The sequence below is a fragment of the Pelophylax lessonae genome (genome assembly GCF_965119305.1).
Source record: "Pelophylax lessonae genome assembly, chromosome: 4".
Taxonomy (NCBI): domain Eukaryota; kingdom Metazoa; phylum Chordata; class Amphibia; order Anura; family Ranidae; genus Pelophylax; species Pelophylax lessonae.
Genome location: NC_138771.1, coordinates 313,565,529 through 313,589,271, shown reverse-complemented (window position 1 = coordinate 313,589,271; position 23,743 = coordinate 313,565,529). Strand labels below are relative to the sequence as shown.

General features: G+C 38.5%; 1 protein-coding gene across 1 annotated transcript in view; it reads right to left on the bottom strand.

Annotated features, from left to right (window-relative positions):
• UNC5A (unc-5 netrin receptor A) overlaps positions 1-23,743 on the bottom strand; it is a 623,577-nt gene that overhangs the window by 143,189 nt on the left and 456,645 nt on the right. Inside the window, exons 4-7 of the mRNA XM_082255192.1 lie at positions 22,859-22,962; positions 12,479-12,659; positions 11,612-11,779; positions 10,119-10,283 (exon numbers count right to left, since the gene is read on the bottom strand). Coding sequence (XP_082111318.1) covers positions 10,119-10,283; positions 11,612-11,779; positions 12,479-12,659; positions 22,859-22,962 — 618 coding nt within the window. The remainder of the gene's footprint in view (positions 1-10,118; positions 10,284-11,611; positions 11,780-12,478; positions 12,660-22,858; positions 22,963-23,743) is intronic.

The window sequence follows — 23,743 nt, the reverse complement described above, 5'->3', positions numbered from 1 at the left end:
CACAAGGATGTGTGTGGTTTGCTGCTCTAAATGTGACGACACTGGAAAAATTTGTGCTGTACCATGTTTTAAAATTTTCTATACCCAGGACATTTACTGAAGCAATATGACTACTAATATTGCATCCTTGTTTGGCCAAAAAAAATGTCTGTGTTTTTGATTATGTTATTTACTATAATGTATTGAATAAAAAGTATTATTATTATTATATTATTTGTTATTTTTTATGGTTATTTATTATATTATAATTTATGGTTTTGTGTTTTAAACTTTATCATACCCGAGATGTTATAAAGAAGAACGCACAGTAAAAAGAAATCATATGTAAATAGTTGGTTTGGGCTGCTCATCCTTAACCTCCTTGGCCGTAATCCCGAGCGTGACTCGGGGTTGATTTTTCATATCAGGAACGGTAACCCCGAGTCACGCTCGGGGTGGATTGCAGAGAGCGCAGTGGTGTTCTCTTACCTTCTCCTGGTGATCCAGCGATGATCTCTCATTGCTGAGATCGCCAGCCGAGAGTCCCGCCGCTCCTCCGTCCCTCCGTCGGTCTGATCACTTCCTAGTTCCGTTCCCTGCAGCAGCAATGCTGCATGGGAGCGGAACTAGGGAGGGAAATTCAAAAAAAAAAAAAAAAAAAACGTTACACAAAACACATTTTATATTATATATATATATATATATATATGCATATATATATATATATATATATATATATATACCGGTATATATATATATATGCATATATATATATGCATATATATATATATGTGTATACATATATATATATATATATACATATATATATATATATATATATATGCACACACACACATATATATATATATAAAATTATATTATTGATTCAATTATAATTCATGCGTTATATATTATATATATATATATACACACATATATCTATATATAATATATAATGCATGAATTATAATCTAATCAATAATATAATTTTATTATATATATTATATATTAAATAATAAAATAATATTATTGATTCGATTATAATTCACGTGTTTGTGTTTCAAATTTATCACATCTGGGATGTCTACTAGAGTCTTGTTTTGGTCAGGTTTAAGTCAGTAATTACTAAGAATTGTAGGCCTATAATACATAACGCCAAATTTCCATGAAAAGAATTGTACCGCTTTTGGTATGTAATTCCTGACATAATCATAATGCCAGGGAGGTTAACAATTACATGCAAAATAATGGTACCGTTTCAGCACCTAAAATCTGAAATAATCATACCTCCAGGAAGGTTAAGTGAGTTTTACTGAACCTGCAGACTCTGGAGATTATCTACCATAGGCTGTTCACTTTGCATGGGAATTTGCCCCAGAGCTTAGTAAATGTGGTAAAATTTCACTTTGCAAAGAATACCGAACTACTTTCAAGAAAAATAAAAAAAAGCAACTGCATTTTTGCTTGCCCATGAATTTATGATGGAAGTCAGCAGAACTTCACCTCATTCATTAAGCTTTGGGGCAAATTAACTTGCAAAGTGCAAATTCCTTTGCAAAGCATACAGCCTATTTGCAGCCGAGCAGCCCTTTAATAAATTAATTCCTGTGCGTCTGGTCTCAGAGTGGAATGACTGGTGTGTGGCTGCTGGGGATGAGCTGAGTGTTCTGTCCAAACATAAATGACAGCTTCTTGCTTGCATGGTTGCTAAGGAAGTGGCTGGTGCTTGGACACTGCATTCTTACCAACCACTGATGTCAGCTGCCAATTTACTTACATGGCCAGGAATCCCTGACTGCATAGGAAAAGTGGAAGGGATAGGGTGACATCATTGTTTAAATATTGCCACATCACCATATTTGGGCAATGATGTCACCACTATCCCCACACCTTCCCATATATTGCCATATTGCCATATAATGCCATATATTCCCATATATTGCTCAGGAAGCTATTATTCAGTAAATGGCATCATCGTATTTGGTCACTGTTTTTTTTGGGGGGGTTTGCGGGCATCAGGCATCGTGGATCTATATTATGGGCCTATTTTTTTTTTTTTTTTAATACAACACTTGTCAAAAACTGTGTTAACATTTTGTTTACCTTTTTTGTGAATGATATCCATATTCAGGTGCCACTGTTGTTAAACTAGGCTTCCAGATTCCAATAGGCTCCCTGCCTGCAGCACCCAACAACCAGTGGCTAGGGTTTCAGGGAACAGGTCCTTGCCTTCATCAACATGGGGATGAGTTGCTTTTCTCCCCTGGCAAGGTACCCCTCCCATGTTGAGGGCACGTGGACAGGTAAAGTTCAGAAAGGTAGGCACACATAGATTCCACCCTTTCCTGGTCTGCCAGGCTACATGCCCAGGTAAGGGTCTGGTATGAAATTTTTGGGCGGGGGGAGGGGGGGGGGGTGGGAACCTCATGTTGTTCTTTGGTAACTTTTTTTTGGCATTGGGTTTTCCATTGAAATTCATACCAGATCATACTCTTTTTTGGTGGGGTCCCCCTTAAACTGTATACCAGACCTGAAGCATCTGAAATGAAATGAAATGGGGGATGCCCCATGTCATTTTTTTGGGTCCCACATTAACATCTATATAATAAAAAGAAAAACAAAATGGCCCACAATGTACATCCATTGATAATAACGATGTCCAGCGATGTAGATCTACACCAATCACGATGCCCAATGCCCATTAGCAAAATAATAAATAAATGCTACCTGTTAACACACATCTGAACCTGATGACTGCTTGCTCGTTACTGACATCATTGGCCATATATGGACATGATGTAATATGGTCAATGACATCACTGTGATCCTGTGACATCATTGACCAAATATGGTTATGTTTTTATACCGTCAATTATGTCATCAGCTGGAGCTGAGAGTAGCGGGCAAGCAGTTTTAGGGTTCAGATGTGTGTTGGGGGGGGGGGCAACTGCATGCATTTTTTTTCTTTTTTTTGCATGGGGTCTTCCAGGCCTAAGTTAGTGGAAAACCCCATGTCATTTTTTTGTGTAGGAGGGTATCCCATTGACATCTATAACAGACACTTATCCAGGATAAGGGTCTGGTATACAACATAGATTTATAGAATCTCTGGCCATTTGTTTACAATCAGAAAAAAGTGACTGGGAGCTGTCATTTTGTTGGCAATTTAAACACACTTTATATTTGTGAATGTCAATGTTGCTGTAATAGGTTGTAAACATCGCACAGATGCACCACTTCACTTCAGGTAGGGTCAGATCATTCCACAGGCAATATTTTGTAATAGAGTTTTGCAATTTTGATTATTAACCACTTCTGGACCGGAAGATTTTCCCCCTTAATGACCAGGCCATTTTTTGCGATTTGGCACTGTGTTACTTGCGCAGTCATGCAAAGCTGTACCCAAAAAAAAAATTGATGTCCTTTTTTTTTACCACAAATAGAGCTTTATTTTGGTGGTATTTGAATATTTTTTTTGCACTATAAACAATTCAGAATTTCTGGAAAAAACAAACTAGGGGAAAGATTTATGTAATTGTTATTTATTTAATTATTTTTTACTAGCAGTGGCGGCAATCAGCGATTTTTAGCAAGACTGCGACATTGCGGCGGACAGATTGGACCCTTAACTGACATTTATGACACTTTTGGGGGGACCAGATTACTACAGTAATTAGTGCTAAAAATATGCACTGTTACTGTAATAATGACACTGGCAGGGAAGGGGTTAACCCAGGGGTGATCAAAGGGTTAAATGTGAGCCAAGGTGGTGTTTTCTAACTGTGGGGGGAGTGGGCTTGTGAAATCAACACAGAGACCTGTGTTCCTAAATAGGAGGAACACAGGCGCTCTGTGTTGATAGCTGAGAGAACAACGGTCTGCTGTGTTTACAACAACAGACCACCATTTTCTCTTCATGGGGAGCGATCGGGGGTGCCCGGCGGCCATCGCGGCCGCTCGCCCTGTGGATCAGCTTTCCCATTGGCCTGTGGGCGCGCGTGCGCACGCCCCCAGTATCGCTCCCGCAAACTGCTGTACAGGAACGGTGATTTGCATGAACCTGCTGACCTGCCTCCGTATAAATGCGGCGGCTGGTTGGCAAGTGGTTAAAGTTGCTATTCCCCAACAAATCTACAGTAATTTATATATATATATATATATTTTTAAGGTTTGGTACATATCCCTCAATGCAGTGCCCAGGCTTTGAGGCCATTTCTTTAACAATCATTTGTCTATTAGCTCGAAAAATGGCCAGAACTGTAAACATTCGGCTCCCATTGACTTCAATGGGTTTGAATTCAGCCCCTAAACTTTAGTAATGTTTGGTGAACCTTGCTCAAACCAAACCCAGGTACATTCAGCTTATCACTATTGAGTGTAGACTGAAGTCTCTAGAAAGGAAACTGAAGAGTTTGTGCTGGAGAAGGGCTACAGGGGAGAGACATACTGTATGTGTATGTGCTGGAGGTAGGATCTCACTGGAGAATGACCAATGTCAGATGGAGGAGCAGTCACAGTGAGTAAAGACCTACCCGTTTGCTGGGGTGGGACCTCACTAGGCAAAGACCAAGAAGAAGTTGATTTGCACAATGGCAAAGGGAAAGTAGAACTTACAGTATAAAAAAGGATATAATCAATGATGTTCTCTAGTACAGGGATTCCCAAACTACGGCCCTGCAGCTGTTGCAGAACTACACATCCCATGAGGCATTGTAAAACTCTGACATTCACATACATGATTAGGCGTGATGGGAATTGTAGTTCCTGAACAATTGCATCGTAGTTTGGGAATCCCTGCTCTAGTAGTTTACAATGTTCCACATTGATTTTTCCTTTCTGAATTCATTTTTAGTGTTCTTAAAGCACAACTTGCACTCCATTCAAGGTCCACTTTATATGTAAGGTCCCCCATGTTTATCTGCTGCAAAGTAAATTTAAAAACACCTATGGAAGGGGAGTGTGTTAGTAAAAAAGCTTAAATTTCACCCCCACTTCTGTGTTGCAGGGGTTGACGTCAGAATCCTTCAGGCAATATCCCAGGGAATGTAGAGCAGTCCAAATCTTGCAGGATGATGCTACATCACAGAGCAGTAATGCCTTCTTGCCAGATTTGGGCTACTTGACACCCAAGGTATGCTGACTTAACCCTAGCTGAGGAGCTGCAGGCAAAAGTTAGGATAAGTTATTAATTAACTTTTTTTTCCCCCACTGGTATTTTTTCTTTTCTTTATCATTTTGAGATGGGGGAAAGGGGCCTATCTAAAGAAGCGGATGTTACAATTTTAGTGCAAGGTTCTCTTTAAGTGTAATGTTTGCAGTCTTTGATGACTTCAATAACAACTGAAATGATAACCGGAATACCCAGCACCTCAAGAAGAGGCAGCCTGGAGTAAGCGATCTTTAAGTTATGAGGAATGCCTCTAGCAAAACTGTAGTTTGATCCAGAAACATGAAACATCACCCTGTTTTTTCGCAGCTGAAATGATGTCTCTAGAGAGTCGATTCCATGGAGGGAACAAAGTTAATAAGTATGGAGTGTTTGCAGATTCAATTCCCTTTGAAGTCAGGATAAAATATTGTACATCGTCAGTGAACTGACCGAACAAGGGACAGAAATCAATGAGCTACCAGCAGTAGACGGACAAATTCATTTAGAGCTTAGGTAGTGCATAAGACTATATTTAAGTACTTGTTTTAATAGTGGCAATAATGTTTAAGTAAATAAACTAATTTTCATTTGTTCATAGAACAAGAAGCTATTTTTTATTTTAAATTGACACAAACGTTTTTTTTTTTTTTGCAAAAGTTTTAATAGAACCATAACCAACATAAAATGCTGTGAATTAGCACCATGTCATGTCAGCAGTAAAAAAAAGACCTGAACGCAAAACAAGAAGATATGGTATCTTATAGGGAATATCTAGAAATGTTAATTGTTCCTAAGCAGAACCCTAAAAAATATGCAATTTGTCTTGCATTCCAATATTAAAATAGCAGTGCACTTCCTTTGCCTTGGTACTCCAATACATTGAGCCTGATATATATGCAGAATGAGATCAAATAAGTCTGGCCATAGATGATTCACTTTTTTTTTTGATCATCCAGAAGGCAGATTGAAAAAAACAAACAAAAAAAAAAATTCTCTTTTCACACAAGCGAAATAGATGGATGGATGAATTCTCCCGAATTTGCTAATGTATTCTAACAGCGGGGACTCCTCTAGTGTAAGAATATACTGATCTGCGCTGTAGCCAATTGGCTGCAGCTGCTGATCAAAGGAATGTTTTATCAGACCCATTTGACAAAAGTTGATGGTTAGATTGATTTCTGTCGAGTGGGACCGACCATAGAATTTTGATTTATCTATGGCCAGCTTTAGGCAGATATCCTCAAAGGCATTGCTGCTTCTGACTGCTAATCTTTTAAAATCTGGAGTTAGATTTGGTGATGTCACTACTGTGCCTCTCAGTGTTTCCTTTCTATGGAGTAAGCTGTACCTGAGAAACTGCAGTGCATGCATCTCCTTGTTTCTGTTTCATTAATTCTGTAAATCACTGCTTCTTCATACTTTCCTTCTGATTTTTGATTATTACCCCATCAATCATCAGATTATCAGGGTGGCAACTCAGATGGCTGTCTCTACACAAAGGCACAGTGCAGAGCAAGTCATAATAAGTCAGTAATGGAGAATAAATGAGCAATAATCAAAGGCTTTTGGGATAGTCCTTTCAAATTTTGGACACAGCCTCCACAGTACATGTCCTCACAGTGGTACTAGTGAGGTGATGAATACTGAACACAGTTACTAAAACAGTTACTAAAACAGTATATTGCCATATAAGGAAATATCAATATACTTTAAAGTGACAATGAAAAAGAAAGAAAACAAAAAAAAAGAACAGCTTGCGGAAAAGAAAAATGATACAGATCACTCCATAGACTGTGGACGACATACGGCTGCAGTACAAATTACAATGGTTTTAAGTTAATAATGGCAAGCAGCCACAGATCAGTTTTCATTAGTCTCCCTACATGACAGTAAAATGGTATGTGGATGGCTGATGCAGATTCCTGACTGGTCTAGTTGTAGAAGAACTTAGAAGGCAGGATACTATAATAAGGTATATGACTTCAGTTAAAATTATTAATTATCAGAAGTAGGCACACCCAATAGAGGACTTGTGGAATCCAAGTCACAGATCTAGCATTTTATTGACTTTACATTGGTAGTAATGCAATTTGTTATTAAAGACCTACTCCAAACAATGTTTTTTTTATATTCTGGGCTAAGCTTAGAACTGTCAGGTTTTAAATTCTATTTGTATCCCTGTTGAGTAGATGTTTCTGTTTGATTTTAAATACGGAAAGAGGTTCTATCCCTTTCTAATTCTACTATAAAATATGTTATAATTGCTGTATTTGTCTCCCCTGGAGAGATTACCCCTCATTTACTGTTTTGCCTGTCACCTTTTAAATAGGTAAGATTTAAATATAATTCTCCTCCAATCCTCTGCTGACACCTGTCACCTAGACAGTAATTGAGGGCAATTCTCCCTGAAAGGAACCCAGTCAGCAATACATTGCTGAAAGAGAATCTAAATCCTACTTACACTACTATGTAATATGTGTTTTTATTGCTGCCTGGGTCCTCCCTTTAGAGATTTCCTCTAATCTCCTGTTTAGTCAGACACCCTTCAAATAAATGAAAAGTAGTTGGAATTCTAATGATTTCCTCTTCTGTCTGATCAGCCTAAACTAAACAGGATTTTTTTTTTTTTTTTTAAAATAAAAGAAATACTCCGCTTCTTATAGTCAGACTAATGTTTTTAAAGAGGAATATGCACCGTTGCTTTTAGCAATTTTAAATATATTTTTTTATATAATTCTTAATTTTTTATATTTTTTATATTTTTTATTTTTACATATCTTTTTTAAAAAACAATTTTTTTCACCAATAAAGTTTTTTAAATTGTCGTTTAAATTGATCCGAACAGGCTGTCCCCGAAATGATGAACAGATAGCTAAACACTCCTATTAGGGTTAGCGAGGCGGGCATTGCATTGAGGCACAAGATGGCCTCGGTCCGGCTTCAGCTGACAGCACCAATATGGCGGCGGGGGAGGCCCTGTTGTTGCTAGGAGATGGGACGCTATTTAATGGCCGGGAAGTCAGTACGTTGACGCCGCTCCTGTAGACGTCATTTGACGAAACCGGTAGGGCGGAGTCTTCGACGTCAACACGTCATTTCCGGCACTCGGAGCCAGAGCCGTGGAACGCGGAAGCTTCCCGGCACACAACAACACTGATCGCGGACAGCCTGCATCTTCCACCGTGAGTCACTACATTTTTTCTGCCCTTGTTTTTGAGATACGACACCAGGGGGTTTTTCGTCTCTGTGTTTCTTTTTTGAGGCACCACGCGGCACATTAGGAGACCAGAGGAGGAAATAACCCCTACACGGTATCCATCCAGCAGAAAAGCCTCACCAGGTTGTATACAGGGTGCGACACCTAGCGGTCACGCAGGTGTCTGCAGCCCTAAAGTCCTTTTTACTCACAATCATTTTTCAACTGAATGTTCCATTTTTGCACATTTCTGCTCACTGCAGCACAGAACCTTTGAGAGTTTTTTTATTGTGCACAACCACTTTATGATTTGTTCTTTAAATTAGACACACATCACACATGGTATGTTTAATGAAAAATAAAAAAACCACTGCCCTATTTCAGTTTTGTGTCTTTTGTTTTGCACTAGCACTTATGCACTTTATTATTGCACTTTTTAAAGGCACAGGGTATGTGTGTTTCTTCACTACAAATAGTCTCTGAAAACTATGAGTCACATGTGCACTTTATAAAATATATCTATTTATTTAATATCAAGCACTTTCAACATTTTTACGTTATTTATTCACCAAGTGTATTTTTTAACACGGTAGCGCCGTTCACAACCCAACTAGCACATATTTCACTCTTTAACCCTTTTGGGTTTGGTTGTTGGCAGCTTACACCGTACCTACTCTCACTGTATATTCCATAGCGCTGGTCACCTTAGTTTCAATTAAACAGGATGTATGGAATTTTTTCTTCACTTCCTGTTCTGTCTGACATCCGTTATGTGAAAAGGGCATAAGGAGAAGTCTCCCAATTGAGACAAAGACAGCTAAAAAAGCTGATAGAGGTTATAAACCTTCCTTGTACTGCCCAAAATGGAAAAATCTAGAGGGGTAAAATTTCTGCTCAGTCCCTGCAGGTCAGGGATTTGAAATTAAAGACTCAGCCATCATTGTTCCAATTGCCACAAAGGAGCGCACCCTGAAGTTTTATTTTTTATCTGATCTACGCAATTGAGCATTTCTAAAGCAAGCAAGTTATCTATATATACACTGCCCAGCCAAAAAAAAAGTTGCCACCTGGAATTAACTAAGCAACTAACTAAACTAAGCATGCAGTAACTATCCTATTGGATAGTTACTGCATGAGCCCAAAGAATGAGGTCTGCTGACTACCTGAATATACTGAATGACCAGGTTATTCCATCAATGGATTTTTTCTTCCCTGATGGCACGGGCATATTCCAAGATGGCAATGCCAGGATTCATCTGGCTTAAATTTTGAAAGAGTGGTTCAGGAAGCATGAGACATAATTTTCACACATGGATTGGCCACCACAGTGTCCAGAACTTAACCCTATTCAGAATCTTTGGGATGTGCTGGAGAAGGCTTTGCGCAGTGGTCCGACTCTCCCATCATTTGTGGAAAAATTAATGCAACACTGGATGGAAATAAATATTGTGACATTGCAGAAGCCTATCGAAACAATGCCACAGTGAATGCATGCCGTAATCAAAGCTAAAGGTGGTCGAGCGGAAAATTAGAGTGTGTGACCTTTTTTTTGGTGGCGACTTTTGTTTTTGGCCGGGCAGTGCATTTCCAGCATGTGATAACCTGCAACAGAAAGGTTCATATGATAATGTCTTTACATGTATGACCTTTCCTAAACTGTGTAATTACTAGAAGTAATGCTTCGTTTGTTGTCTCTTAGACAAATCAAGGTAAATAGTGAAGAACCTCTCAAATCTGCATTATTTTATCTGCATGGTTGTCGATTACTGTGCATACAAGTGTGATGATACTTACTGTGCATACAAAGTTCATTGGTACAGTTTCGAGTCTCTGTGCCAAGACCTGGACATTCCTGTCCTCCATTGCGTGGAGCAGGTTGAGTACAATCTCTGCTTCTCCTGTGGGTACAGTCCGATGTACAAGAAGACCAGTAGCTCCATTCAGTCCATCCTCCACTCACTGCGTACACAGTCAACCAACAGAACAAAATCAAATACATGCTAAGCACATGTAGCACACCCTAAATTGTTTCTTCCTCCTATTCAAGTACCAAGTCCCCCATTTATATATACAGTATATAAATGTATATATCTAAATGTCCCAGGTGCTTTCCCATAGATATTAGAAAAACCCCACCTTACAACCTGCAGTATTTTTTCTCTCTTGCTTGTCTCTCTCCAGAACAAACTAATCTCTCACTTTGCTATTAAGGTGTCTTTTTTCCTCTCTATTACAACAACATGCATAGTTATCTCCACTGAGTTACTCATAGGTAATACGTTTAGGAATGTTTCATTCTGGTCCTTCATTATTGCACACCTGCTCTTTTCTCATCATGCTGCTCCATTATTCCACTGTACCAAGCTCAGCATTTTATATCTGAGCAGCAATTTATCCGTAATGCTCTCTCCTTGTGCTATGTCTATACATCCTGACAGAGAGCAGAACTCAATGTGCAGCCCACCACAAATATTTAATAATCATACTTGTGCCCGGCTACAATTTAGTTTCTGCTTTCAGATTGGTAATCCATTAATCCAGCTTTCCACAGTTTAGAGTCTCCAGGCAAATTAAAGCTTCCCTCCAGTCCAATTTTTTAGTTTTAAGTAGAGAGGGAAAGAGTTAGAAATTATTTTTTTAGCACCCCTCTGTCTCTGGCCTCATTGCAGAGATTTTCCCAAACCTCCTGTCCCTGTGATGCTAGTAAAAAGTAATGAAAGGTACCAGTGACACATAGTATATATATATCCAGTGTCACCACAAGATGGCCTTATGGACACCAATATGTGACCGTGCTACGTACTGTCATGTAGGGGACTAAAAAATGCTATTGCATAAGAAATTGACTTTTCTGGCACAACATCATGACAATAAGTCAACTTATTGTCATGATGTTGTGCCAGTAAAGTCCATTTCTTATGCAATAGCACTTTTTGGTCCCCTACCAGTGACACATAGACAGGAAAGCACAGACAGCAAAAAAAAAAAAAAAAAAAATAAGATCTATCCTCTCTAAATTAAAATAGATTTTGTTTTTATCTGTGTCTCCATTAAAGAGATTTACCCTTGCATTTTTTCCTCATAGGGTGCAAGGGGAAATCTCCCCAACAGGGGCACAGAAGGCAATACAAACTAGAAATAGGCCCTAACTCTTCCCAACTATATTTAAAACAAAATTTAAAAAAGCTAGCTGGAGTTAGGCTTGAAGACAGATGTGTGATAAGTTGGGTGTTGCTTCGCACCTCTATGAAATAAGTCTAAAATGTGGAAACAGCAGCCAATCTTACCAGGACAGAGGGTTGTGCAGGCTGTTTTCTGGATATTCTGACCCTCACAAAATGATCCTCCATTTAAAGGTGTGGGGTTGGTACAGGTTCGGCTTCTTTTCTGCCACCCTCTTCCACAGGTTGTACTGCACGGAGACCATTCTGTCCATGATGACCACCCTCCATTAACTTGGAAAAAGCACATGCATATATATGACCCAGATCATATTTTACAGAAGATGGGGTGCCTGTCCAATTCTGATCATAAATGAATAGCTTGAATAGTAAAACTGGCAAAAGGAGCAGGTATCTTTTGTTAGACTAAGAAACCCACTGGGATCTCTATGGCTCTATGGTTCCAGTGGAGCATCCAAGATGGAGATTATGAATGAAGCATGATGCATCCAGTTATTATAAATGAAGGCCCTTTGCAAAAAGGGCCAAGGGATAAACAAATTCTGTCAGTAAAAATCTCCTAACTGGAACAGTGCAAACAACGATAAAGGCTTACTACAGAGTATTATTATTTCCAATTTTGATGAAATGAAAGCAACAGATGAACAAATGTCAAGCTTTTGCATACAGTTGGTATCTTAATTCATGGTGGACTATAAAGCAGGGGCAAATTTATAGTTCCTAGTGGAGAATGCCTTTAAATGTATATTCAATTACCACCCTATTTGATATAATATATCAGTGCAGCAGCTTGAAATGTACCCCATCTCTAACAGTCTCCAGTCTGGAATTGCAAAAAGACATTTCTCCTAAATTATATACAGTAGCTTGTCAATCCTTATATAGCAGAGATTTTGTGAGACTAGTGAAACCTGTACATTTCACTGTCTGACCTCTACACTCAAATAATGAAACACGATGCAGTAAACTCACCATACACGGTAATGGCCGCTGAGTTACTCCTCCGTCTGGCAACTATATTCTTAGCCACGCAAGTATAGTTCCCAGTGTCAGCTAGACGAGCCTGTCTCAGAATTAAACTGTGGTCTGTCCCAATGAACAGGTTGGAGTCCAATTCAGGGTCCAATACATCTTCATTCTTAAGCCATTCCACCTTTAAATATATAAAGTAGGATGAAAAGGTAAAGCATATGGAAATAGATGAGGCATGGGAAAAATACAATAAATAAGAATACAATTACAATATGATCCACACAAAAAGTACTTATTACTCATAACTGCAACATACCAAACCTCTGATTTAATTGTTTGCGCTGGTACTTCGAGTGCAAATCTGTTATGTGTTTATGAGCTACTGCAATATGAAGATCAGAAAGACAGATCAGAATGGCAGTTAGGGGCCTATTTATTAAAGATCAAAGTGATATTTCTGCACAGCTTTCCTTCATGATAAAGCTCTTTACTGTTAAGGCCCGTACACGCGATAAGAAAATCGGATGTAAAATTTAGTCCGACGAACAATCTGTCGATTTTCAGATCGTTAGCATGATGCTTTCGACAGCCGATAACGAATTCTCGTACGACAAAAACTGGATGTGCAGGCTATAAAATTTTTATCATACGTTAACACAATGCCCGATTTTTGTTTAATTAATACAGTTTTCATCCGAGAAAAATCATAAGAGCAAGACTACGCATGCCCGGAAATGAAATAATACATACAAAACAATTTAACACATAACATCACTTCTGAAGTTGAATTCTGTTGTATGAAAATTTTCATATGAAAGTAACCTCTTCACTTTCCATATGAGACTAGCATGCAGCAAAAAAATAAAGAAAATTTGTCCGATAATCTTATCGTGTGTACGAGGCTTTACTATTTAAAAATGCATGTTGGAGTGTGCTATGCAAACATCTACCAGGCTTATCTAAGCTTTTTGTTTTTTGCCAAAATACCACATCAAAGTCAATCACTCAGAAATACTTAGCCCATTTGGATCTACTTTTATTGCATTCATAGGACATTTTGTTTTTTTTTTTTTTTTTACCAAGAAATGTAATTAATTAAAACGCTGCTCACAGTAGCAAACTGATAATTCAGTAAATACCAGAACTGTCTGAATTGAAGTCAATGAAGAGGTTTTAATGATAGGATTGGGAAATCCATTTAAGTTTTTCTTTATCATTTTGAAATTTAACATAATTTATTGCTTAATAGTTTCTGCTCTATCCTCATTTTTACTGTTTTGTTGTCACTTGCTAGAATTATGCAATGAGACATGATTTTACACCACAGGGACTTGTAAAAATGTGTTTATTTAACTGAGGGATTTTTCCCTTTCTTTTTAAAGATTGTGTTTTTTTTTAAAATTAAATCTGCTTAGGAAATACATTCCAAATGATGCACAATATATCTGCAATGTGTTCTTAAAGCAGACTGGATCGAGGCTATACAGCCAGCTCAACTCAAACCAATTTAGGCTAAATAAAATAATAAAGGAATTAATGGCACAATGTGACTTATTTATAAAAAAAATATTTTAGCAAAGTGGAGGCAATTCTTAAGGGAGCCCATCACATATCAGTTGTAATTTTTGTAGTACATGTAAGAAATAATAGGAAACTAAGTGTTGAGTTATAAACTGCCAAAGTTGGCTAGTTAAAGGAATTTCCCAATTATTACTGACCTATAACTGGCATACTTTCCATATTATTAAATACTGGAATATTCTACATAAGAACAAGTACACTGCTTGCCAGCTATCATATTCAGTAGATTGTAACACACATCTTAGTTGGGCATAATAACCTGACACAATTCACAAATGAATATTAATATTTGCTAATTGTGATAGCTGGAAATGTTAAAAAAAACTGTTTTAAGATAATATAGCTGTGCTTGGAAAACATTAAACACTATAATGGTCTAATTAGTTATTTATTTATTTATTTTAATTTAACCATTTTCAAATTAGCGCTTTATAGCTGTTCTATACTTCCATCCATACAATCTTTGTTTTACATTTACCACATGACAAAGGACTAGCTAAAGAGACAGCACAGCTTTAATGCTCACTCTGTCAGACTGAAACCTCATTTATTTGTGTGCAAATTTCAGCTTGAGATATTGAGCTCTGTAAACAGGTGGTAAAGTGAAAAAAGAAAACCAAGTGAAAAACAGCTTCACCTTTTACCTGTGCAAACATAAATATTCTTATGCAAGATGTTTTATTTACCGGAGTAAAAAAATGGCTAAATAAAAAATAAAATAGATTTTTAATTTATTTTATATTTTGTAATTCTGACTATAACAAAGAACATTTTTACAAAACCACTATGCATTTTCTTTAAAATCATGTTTACACCTAACAAAATTGGCTTTAAATTTGGCACATTTTTTCCAATAATAGTTCTTTCATGTTTTATTGGACATTGGGTATTTTTCACCAGAACATGAGCAGAAACTTTCTTCTCAATGAAGCTGAAAATGAGATTTCCTGAGCTCTGTGGACTACCTTCATAGATAGGTACACTGATGTCAGAACTATTGCTGCTTTACCTTGTATGACAAAGGTATAAATATTTTCATTGTGGTACGTCCTTTTAAGCCCTTAGATTAGGGGGCCTCGCAAATCACATTCATTTACAAACACAATTTTTCTTAAGCGATTGAAACTACATTTGCTGTATGTCATGGACATTTTATTTGCTGTAAACTACATAACGTCTGCATGTTTAGAGAAGAAAAATGGTACAGGAAACGTATTTGACATTTTTCTTACAATAAAAGCTAAAGTTTGCATAAACAAAGTGAAGGTCTACATATACAGTACATGTAAATAATTCAATGTAAGTCCATTGAGTTCTGATAATATATAAGTAAGGGTGAGCTGAAACTGGATATGAATTAATTCTTCCTCTGAATTCAGCTGGGTTACGGACGTTTTTCATTCCTTACAATAAAAACCTGTATCATGTCATTTTATCAATTGTGATGTAAAATTTTTCTTTGCATTACCTTAAATCTTCATTATGCTATGTGTAACTACAATACGTATGGAGGGTTCAGCTTGGACAATACGCACTTATGGTAGCAATAAAGAATAACTTTTATTTCCATTTCTGTATGCTCACAATATATTCTATTCTGAATAAATAGCATTCTCTTTTTATGCATGTTTTTTTTCTATTCTAAATTTTAGTATTATTTGTTGTTTGAGCCTTTAGTGGACTTATTAGAGAAATGTGCTTTCTATAGAGTATATTGAAAATGAAATTCATTTTTGGATCTTTTCATTTTACAAATATGCACACAGCTTATTTCCCCAGGATCAAGCAATGAATGCTCTCTGAATGCAGGTAACAAGGCCCAAAGTCAATTTACAGCTATGTGGATTAGTGAATTCAGCTATTAATTTGCAAAATATGCTATTGTAGAGGGCAACTAAAGCCATAATAATTATAAAAACAATATAAAAAAGACTCAGTGCTTAGGCTGGCCATAGACGGTTCGAATCTCAGCTGGTTCAGCATGAATCGACCAACATTCTAACCACGTATGGGCAGGCTGAGTATACCAACCACTAGAAACAAAAAACAGACACAAGGGCGCACCGGCCTAGTGCATTATCCTCTAAAAGGTTTATTTAATTTAAAAAGTATTAAAATACTCACAAGTTCTTGGTACAAGCATATGAAATGGGTAAGTTGCCATCAGCATCAAGATACAGGATGTACCGTCCTCTGAAGCTTGGAAAGGCTTACGCATTTCGAGCCTTGGCCTCTTCCTCAGAGCCTTAGTAGCATGTCTAAGCCGTTCAAGCCCATCTTGATGCTGATGGCAACTTACCCATTTGATATGCTTGTACCAAGAACTCGTTTGTGAGTATTTTTATTCTTTTTAAATTAACTAAACCTTTTAGAGGATAATGCACTAGGCCGGTGCGCCCTTGTGTCTGTTTTTTGTTTCTAGTGGTCTTAGACTACCCTGGTCTTGTAAGGGGCTGCAAGGCCGAAACTATCCAGGGATGCCGAATCAAAAGTTCTCAGTAGCTGCATGATTGTGGACAAGGTTGATAGAGGATCACACCACTCAGAGTGCAGGAGACAGGTGCTTTGCACCGACTTTTTTTGTTGCCTGCCTGGTTATCGCTAGCTAGTCACTAGCAATAACCACTGTCTTCTCCTAGCGGGTGAGAATACAATGTCTCGGCAGGAGGGATTACCCTGTCAGCACTGTCTGTGTTGATGGGGGAATTGTGCGAATTTCATTCCTGCAATGGTTGCAAGAAAGAAATTTGCACCATCTATGGCCTACCTTAGTGCCATAATCACAAATAAAACGTATAAGCAGCACGCAAACCATCTGAATGCTCAACTTTCTCCAATATACAAAAAAAAAGGTGTGCTATCCCTTGAAACTTCAAAAGTGCATGAAGTCATAAAGTAAGCACAAAGTGAATAAAAAGAGTACTTCATAAAGTAAAGTAATGCAGCTCAAATTGGAAATATAGTACTTCAAAATTCTTATATGTATTTCTCCTAACACCAACAGTAACACACACCACTTACCAGATTTTTAGACCCCCAGATCATAAGAGGTCACCCATGCTTTAAAAGTATATCAGCATCTACATAGATGGTATAGGCAAGGTAAATGTGCTTGGCAGATAGCTCAATAAATCACCTAAATAAAGAAGATACAAAAGCAAAGGTAGTATAATACTGCTAGGCAGTTTTTATTTAAAACATCATTGGGTAGCAAGATATACTTGCTTTAAAAGCTGCTTCACTCAGCTGGCAGGTTTGATGATGTCACTGATGGCTTTGCCAGCTAAGTGGGGTAGTGTTTGTAGCAGTTACCCAATAGTGTTTTAAAATAAAATCTTGGCCTTTGTATCTTCTTTATTTATGTGGTGCCAAGGATTTATTTAGCCATCTTCCAAGCACATTTACATTGCCTATACCATCTATGTGAATGCTGATATACTATACAGCCTGAGCCTGGCTAACCTGTCATGATCTTTGGGTCTAAAAGTCCAGGAAGCGGTGTGCGCTACTGTTGGTGTTGAGAGGAATACTTGGTGACACCACTTGAGTTTATGAAGGACTTTGTTTATTCATTCTATACTTACTTTATGTATGTTGCACTTTTTATGTTTTCATTTTTAAAGGGATAGTGCACTTTTTTTTTGTATATTAAAGTTGGCCATACACTGAGCAAATTTCAGCACCCTCTCGCCCAACATGGGTGTCAGCCTGCACCAACTGTCAGAATACAATAGCTGCAGAGGGAGATTTGTCTATCCATGCTGCATAGTATGGATGGAGGAATCTATTGGATTTTTGTTCGTTCAGCCTGCTAGTTTATCATTAACATATGGCCAGATTAATGTCTGTGTTTAAGCCTAGAGAATAAGCTTGCTCAAGCTTGCCATCAGTTATTCTTTTGTAAGTATAGGACTTTAATGAATTGCAATTCCTCTAACAAATGAATGAACTGCAATTCCTCTAACAAATAAATCGGGGTGCAGGGCGGAGAAGGTTTGTGCTGGGTGAGCAAGGGTGCATTTAACCTTCAGGCAGGTACAAATAATGTATAGTGGGCTGGTGGAACTGAGATGAGATACTCCCCCAATAGGACCTTAATTTAAGCTGTTCCGGCAGTGAGTGACAACTACTGGTCAGATAGATAGTTCCCCACACCTGCAATATTTCAGCATCGACTTCCTTTGCGAATCTGCAGTGTTTTGTGACCAAATGCAGAGAGCTGCAAAAAAAGTCAATGCCAGAAGAATGTGAAAAGGTGTGTTACAATCTACCATGTTCTCTGAGTCAACACAAGGAGATACAGTGGGGATCGAAAGTTTGGACACCCCAGGTAAAAATTTGTATTAATGTGCAGAAAGAAGCCAAGGAAAGAAGGAAAAATCTCCAAAAGGCATCAAATTACAGATTAGACATTCTTATAATATGTCAACAAAAGTTAGATTTTATTTCCGTCATTTACACTTTCAAAATAACAGAAAACAAAAAAATGGCGTCTGCAAAAGTTTGGGCATCCTGCAGAATTTATAGCATGCACTGCCCCCTTTGCAAGGCTGAGACCTGCCAGTGTCATGGGTTGTTCTCAATCATCATCTGGGAAGACCAGGTGATGTCAATCTCAAAAAATAAAAAAGAGGAAAAATTACTGTCCAGTACAATGGTTCAGTTACGCTTTTTGCTGTAACATGCTGCTTTATCAGTATGCTTGTGACAGTTAATTCAATACAAAATTCATAAATCTAAAAATAAAGCATATATCAATACATCATATGCATAGGCATTACATCTCAAAAGTTGTATAATGTAATGCCTATGCATATGATGTATATTGATATATGGTTTTTTTTTTTTTTTTTTGAGATATATGAACTTTGTATTGAATTAACTGTCACAAACATATTTGGCAATCTGAAGAAGCGGCATGTTACTGCGAAACGTGTAATTGAACCATTGAACTGGACAGTAATTTTTCCTTTTTTTTGTACAGTTTCATATGGGGATCGAAGTATGTTTTTAGGATGTTTTTACCCATTGTACAATAAAACTTATGCATTTGTATATAAAAGGTTTTTTGGTGTAATTGGATAATCATTTAAATACCAGCAGGTCACCCTTAGAACTCCACCTTTGTTTCTCTTCATATTATTCCCTCTCTAAGTCAACACCCAGCTTTCATCATGTGCAACCACTGCAGCACCACGGCACAGTTTGTGTGGGGTGTTTCTCCTAGACCATATGAAAACCATCCAGGAAGGGGCATGTTGGTTGCGTTGCCTCTCGAATGTAGCATTCCTAATATTTCCTTGGCACAGGTCAGCTTAGTAAAGTAACCATTCTCATATGTACTCTTTTTAAAAAGTGAAGAAAAGATATGATGAACTAACATACCTTTCCAACATATTTCTTATAACCCTTTATTTTTGGGCAGAGATCCGTTAATAGGAAATAATGCCTACTGGCATGAGATGGTCATTAGAACACCCAACTACCAAATAATTGTTCTGTAGAATGCTTGCGGAATGAATATGTATGCACTTATCATTCAAGCCTACGTGTTCATGCTGACCAAACATCTCAGGCACTGGTCTTCTGGGGGAACAGGCAGCACGAGAAGAAAAATCCTTTCACAAAAATCAATTGCTTCCCCATAGTTGGCAAAATTGGACTATAATCATCTATTGTCTTTGTGCAGTTTTTCTTATCCAATAAAGGAATTATTCAACAATATATAGAAAACCTAATCCAAGAATAGTAATTAGATCCAGTACCTCTTTGTCCTTAAAGTGATACTTAAAGTGGTAATAAACCCAAAACCAAAAATGTAATATATTGCAGGTTACCAATCATTAGATGTGGTGGCTACATTCGTTTTCTTTTTTTTTTGGTATGCTTTTTTCTTCTGTTATTAGCTGGCGATCTGGCCAGTAACACCCCTCCTGTTTTGAACAGTAGCATTGTCAGTCTAGGGGGAGAGTAATGTTAGATGCACTAGCAAATTTAAATACATTAACAAATGGAAGCCAAGCTCCAGCTTGTATTGTTTAGGCAATTACAGCAACAGTTTTCTTCCTTTAATAAATAAATAAAAGCTGATCATTTTAAACCACCCCTGCCAGTGTTAAATGGTTTGTCTCAACCCTCAAAATGCTACATTAACAGGACAGCTTGTTCTCTTGAAAATCAATAGACTTAGTGGCTAGAATAGAAGAAAGAAAGCCTAAGAAAGAAAACGAATGCAACCACCACATCTAAAGCTGACCATATACAGTTCAAATCTCAATTGGTTCAACAAGAACCAGAAGAGATTCAAACCATGCATGGGCAGGCTGATTGTACCCAAGTTGATCCTTTGATCGACTTGGGTATGACCGACATGTCAGATTTTATGGAAGCGATTATTGCCAGCCACTAGCAGTAATCACTGTGTTCTCTTACCCTCCCCCACCCCACCGGAACAACACAACAGCTCCACAACAGTCAATGTTGGTGGTGCAATCAAGCGACTTTCCATTCCTGCATCCCATGGTTGCTGGAAAGGAAATTGTATTATCTTTGGCAAACTTAAGAATTGGTAGGCTGCAATATAATAAAGGTTTGCTTTTGGGTTTAATACTGCTTTAACGTGACACTAAAATCTGTTTTAAAAAAATCTAGTCAAGTATGTATTCTTAACTTAGAAAGGTGCCTTCTCTTGCTCTCAGCCTCCGCCAGATTTCCAAATTCTATTTTGTAACTGCTGTGATCTGTCTTCCAGTTGGAGGGTGGCTACGTTCATTCTCTATAGACCCACTGTATGTAGGAAGGTAGCCACCCTCCCTTGCTCTCTCCCAAGATAAACATGGGACTATGAGATTTGTAGAATACATGGCTACAACTAATGTTCACTGCTCATTATAAACAAATAGATGCGACGGGAGAAGGTGAAAGGTTCGGGAAATAACAGAGGAAGTTAAAAGGAGACAGAAGAACACAGTAAGGAACCATTTCACGAAAAATAGATTACATGGCCATTAAATAGGGGATGTGTGGTAAGGAAGCGACTCATAGAGCCCTATTTCAGGCTAGGAGGTTGATCATGGTGCATTGGAAGTCGGAGGACCCCCCTTTTTAACTGCTTGCTGACCGCCGCACGACTATTTACTGCGGCAGTCAGCCCCGTACAGGCAAAGTGACGTAGGACTACGTCGCTAGGCTGTGAGCCTCTAGGGGGCGAGCGTGCGCCGCCCCCGCTCGTTCCCTAACAAGTCCGCGCTTGTGACCGGCGGACCCGATGTTCGCCGGTCACTAGCGATCGTCCGGTGCAGAGGGAGAAAGGCAGGCGGCTAATGTAAACAAAGCCGCCTGTCATTCTCCCTTGTGTAACTGCAGAGATCATACGGTCCTGCTATGTAGGATCATATATCTCTGTGGTTACACGAAAAGCCACGCCCCTTTACAGTTAGAAACACGCCCCTAGGGACACGTTTAACCCCTGCATCTCCAATAAAGTTAACCCCTTCCCTGCCAGTGTCATTTTTACAGTAACAGTGCATATGTATAGCCCTGATTACTGTAGTAATGTCACTGCTACCCCCAAAAGTGTCAAAAATGTCAGTCAAGGGTCCGATCTGTCTGCCACAATGTCGCAGTCCTGCAAAAAAATCGCAGATCGCCGCCATTACTCGTTAAAAAAAAAACACCAAAAATTACAGAAATCTTTCCCTTAGTAAATGCAATAACTTTTGCGCAAACCAATCAAAATACGCTTATTGCAATTTTTTTTACCAAACATATGTAGCAGAAAACAAATTGGCGAAAAATGTTTAAAAATTTTGATTTTTACATTTTTTTTGGGGAATTTCTGATAAAAAAATGTGAAAAATATTGTTATTTTTTCAAAATTGTCGCTCTTTTTTTGTTTATAGCGCAAAAAGTAAAAATTGCACAGGTGATAAAATACCACCAAAAGAAAGCTCTGTTTGTGGGAAAAAAAGGACGTCAATTTAATTTGGGTACAGCGTCGCATGACCGCGCAATTGTCCGTTAAACTCACGCAGTGCCGAATCGCAAAATAGGGCCTGGTCAGGAAGGGGGTAAAATCTTCCGGGGCTTAAGTGGTTAAAACACTGGATTGTTACGATGGGTATGGGTCTGAGAATGGAGAAGGTTATTTATCAACATAGGGGAACCACAACCGGGTTTGAAAAGTTGTGGGCACCATGGCTGGATACTCCGGGGCTTGCTCCAGTGGATCCGGTCCTGGGTAGGATGTTGGGCTAGTTGAGGTGGATCCGTATGTTGCCCTTCCTGTTCGAGTAATGTTTTATGTCCCTATTGAATGCTTACTGGCTTGGTGGGTAGAACTGTGGGGGACCGAGATATATATCTGTGCTGATAATGATGGGTTGATGTAATACTGCCTTTGTGTGTACATGTGTTTGATGATCTGTATCACTGGTACTGGCTTGCTGTTTGTGTTAATGTTACTGGTTCAATAAACTTCATGTATGGATATTAAAAAAAAAAAATAGTGGATGGGATTAAATTTGGAGAATAAGGCTATTGTTTATTGTCACCTTACATAGTGACATCCTTTAGCAAGATCACACTTTGTGCTTATCTGATCTGTGATAAGAGAGAGTGTTTACATAATTACAAAATAATCTATATTGGACTGAAAGTAAGAAGAGCAGATAAAGTCACCTGAAAGTTTGCAAAGTGATAGATGGCAGGAAACAAGGCAACTACTCCCCTTGACATCCTGCTATGTGAAAGGGATGAGCGCATGGGAGTAATGCTTAGTGACACGTTTGTAGCGCTCACCTCTGCAGGAGGAATCCCCTCAGGTGGCTGACATAACAGAGTCACCTCCTGGTCCAGTGACACTTCCCTCGACACAGGCTCCTTCTCGAAATTCTTCCTGAGGTCTTAAGAAAGAAACAAAGAAAGCGAGTGAAAGATAAAGCGAGGAGTTAACAGGAGTTAATCTAAATTAGATATGCGCACACATAATAACAGGTAGCACTGCAACAGTATGACATCGGGAGCGCTTCCGGAGAGGAATAAAACCAGCCTGTGCCTATTGGCTCTCCGCTGCTACTCCTGCCAGCTCTGTATAACCACATATTACAGCATGACAGTGATAGAGAGTGACAGAGAAGGATGTATACACAGTGCCTTCCCCTCCCCTTGGGGTATGCAGGTTTAAAATAAACTGAATTCCACATTCATTTAGCCTGTTCATCTACGTTTCTCTTTCTCCTTGCTGCATCCCAGCTTACAGCACACACGACTAGATTGCAAGTGACAGAAATTGATGTGGGGATGCACAGTCCCCCATAGCACTGCTCTACTGGCACCCCGTGGCAAGATGCACCAGCTCAGTAATAACATGGGCCACCTCGTTGCTTACCTGTCTGCTCTTGTTTGTATTTAGTGCTCTAAAAGGACCCTGACAACCATGTTCTGAGCAAAGAAAATACAGGCTTCTATTTACCGCTGGGAAAGTGCAGGCACCCGGCATTGCTGCTGTGAGCAGCCCATCGCACAGAAAGCAGAGCCAGCTGCGTGAAGTGATTACAGGCGATCATAGTCTCCTTTGCAAACCACAATGAAAGGGTAACTCCACTTTTGTGGGGAAAAAAAATAGAAAATAAAGAAAAAACAATATAGCGTATACAATTGCATCATATTGTAATTGAACGTTAT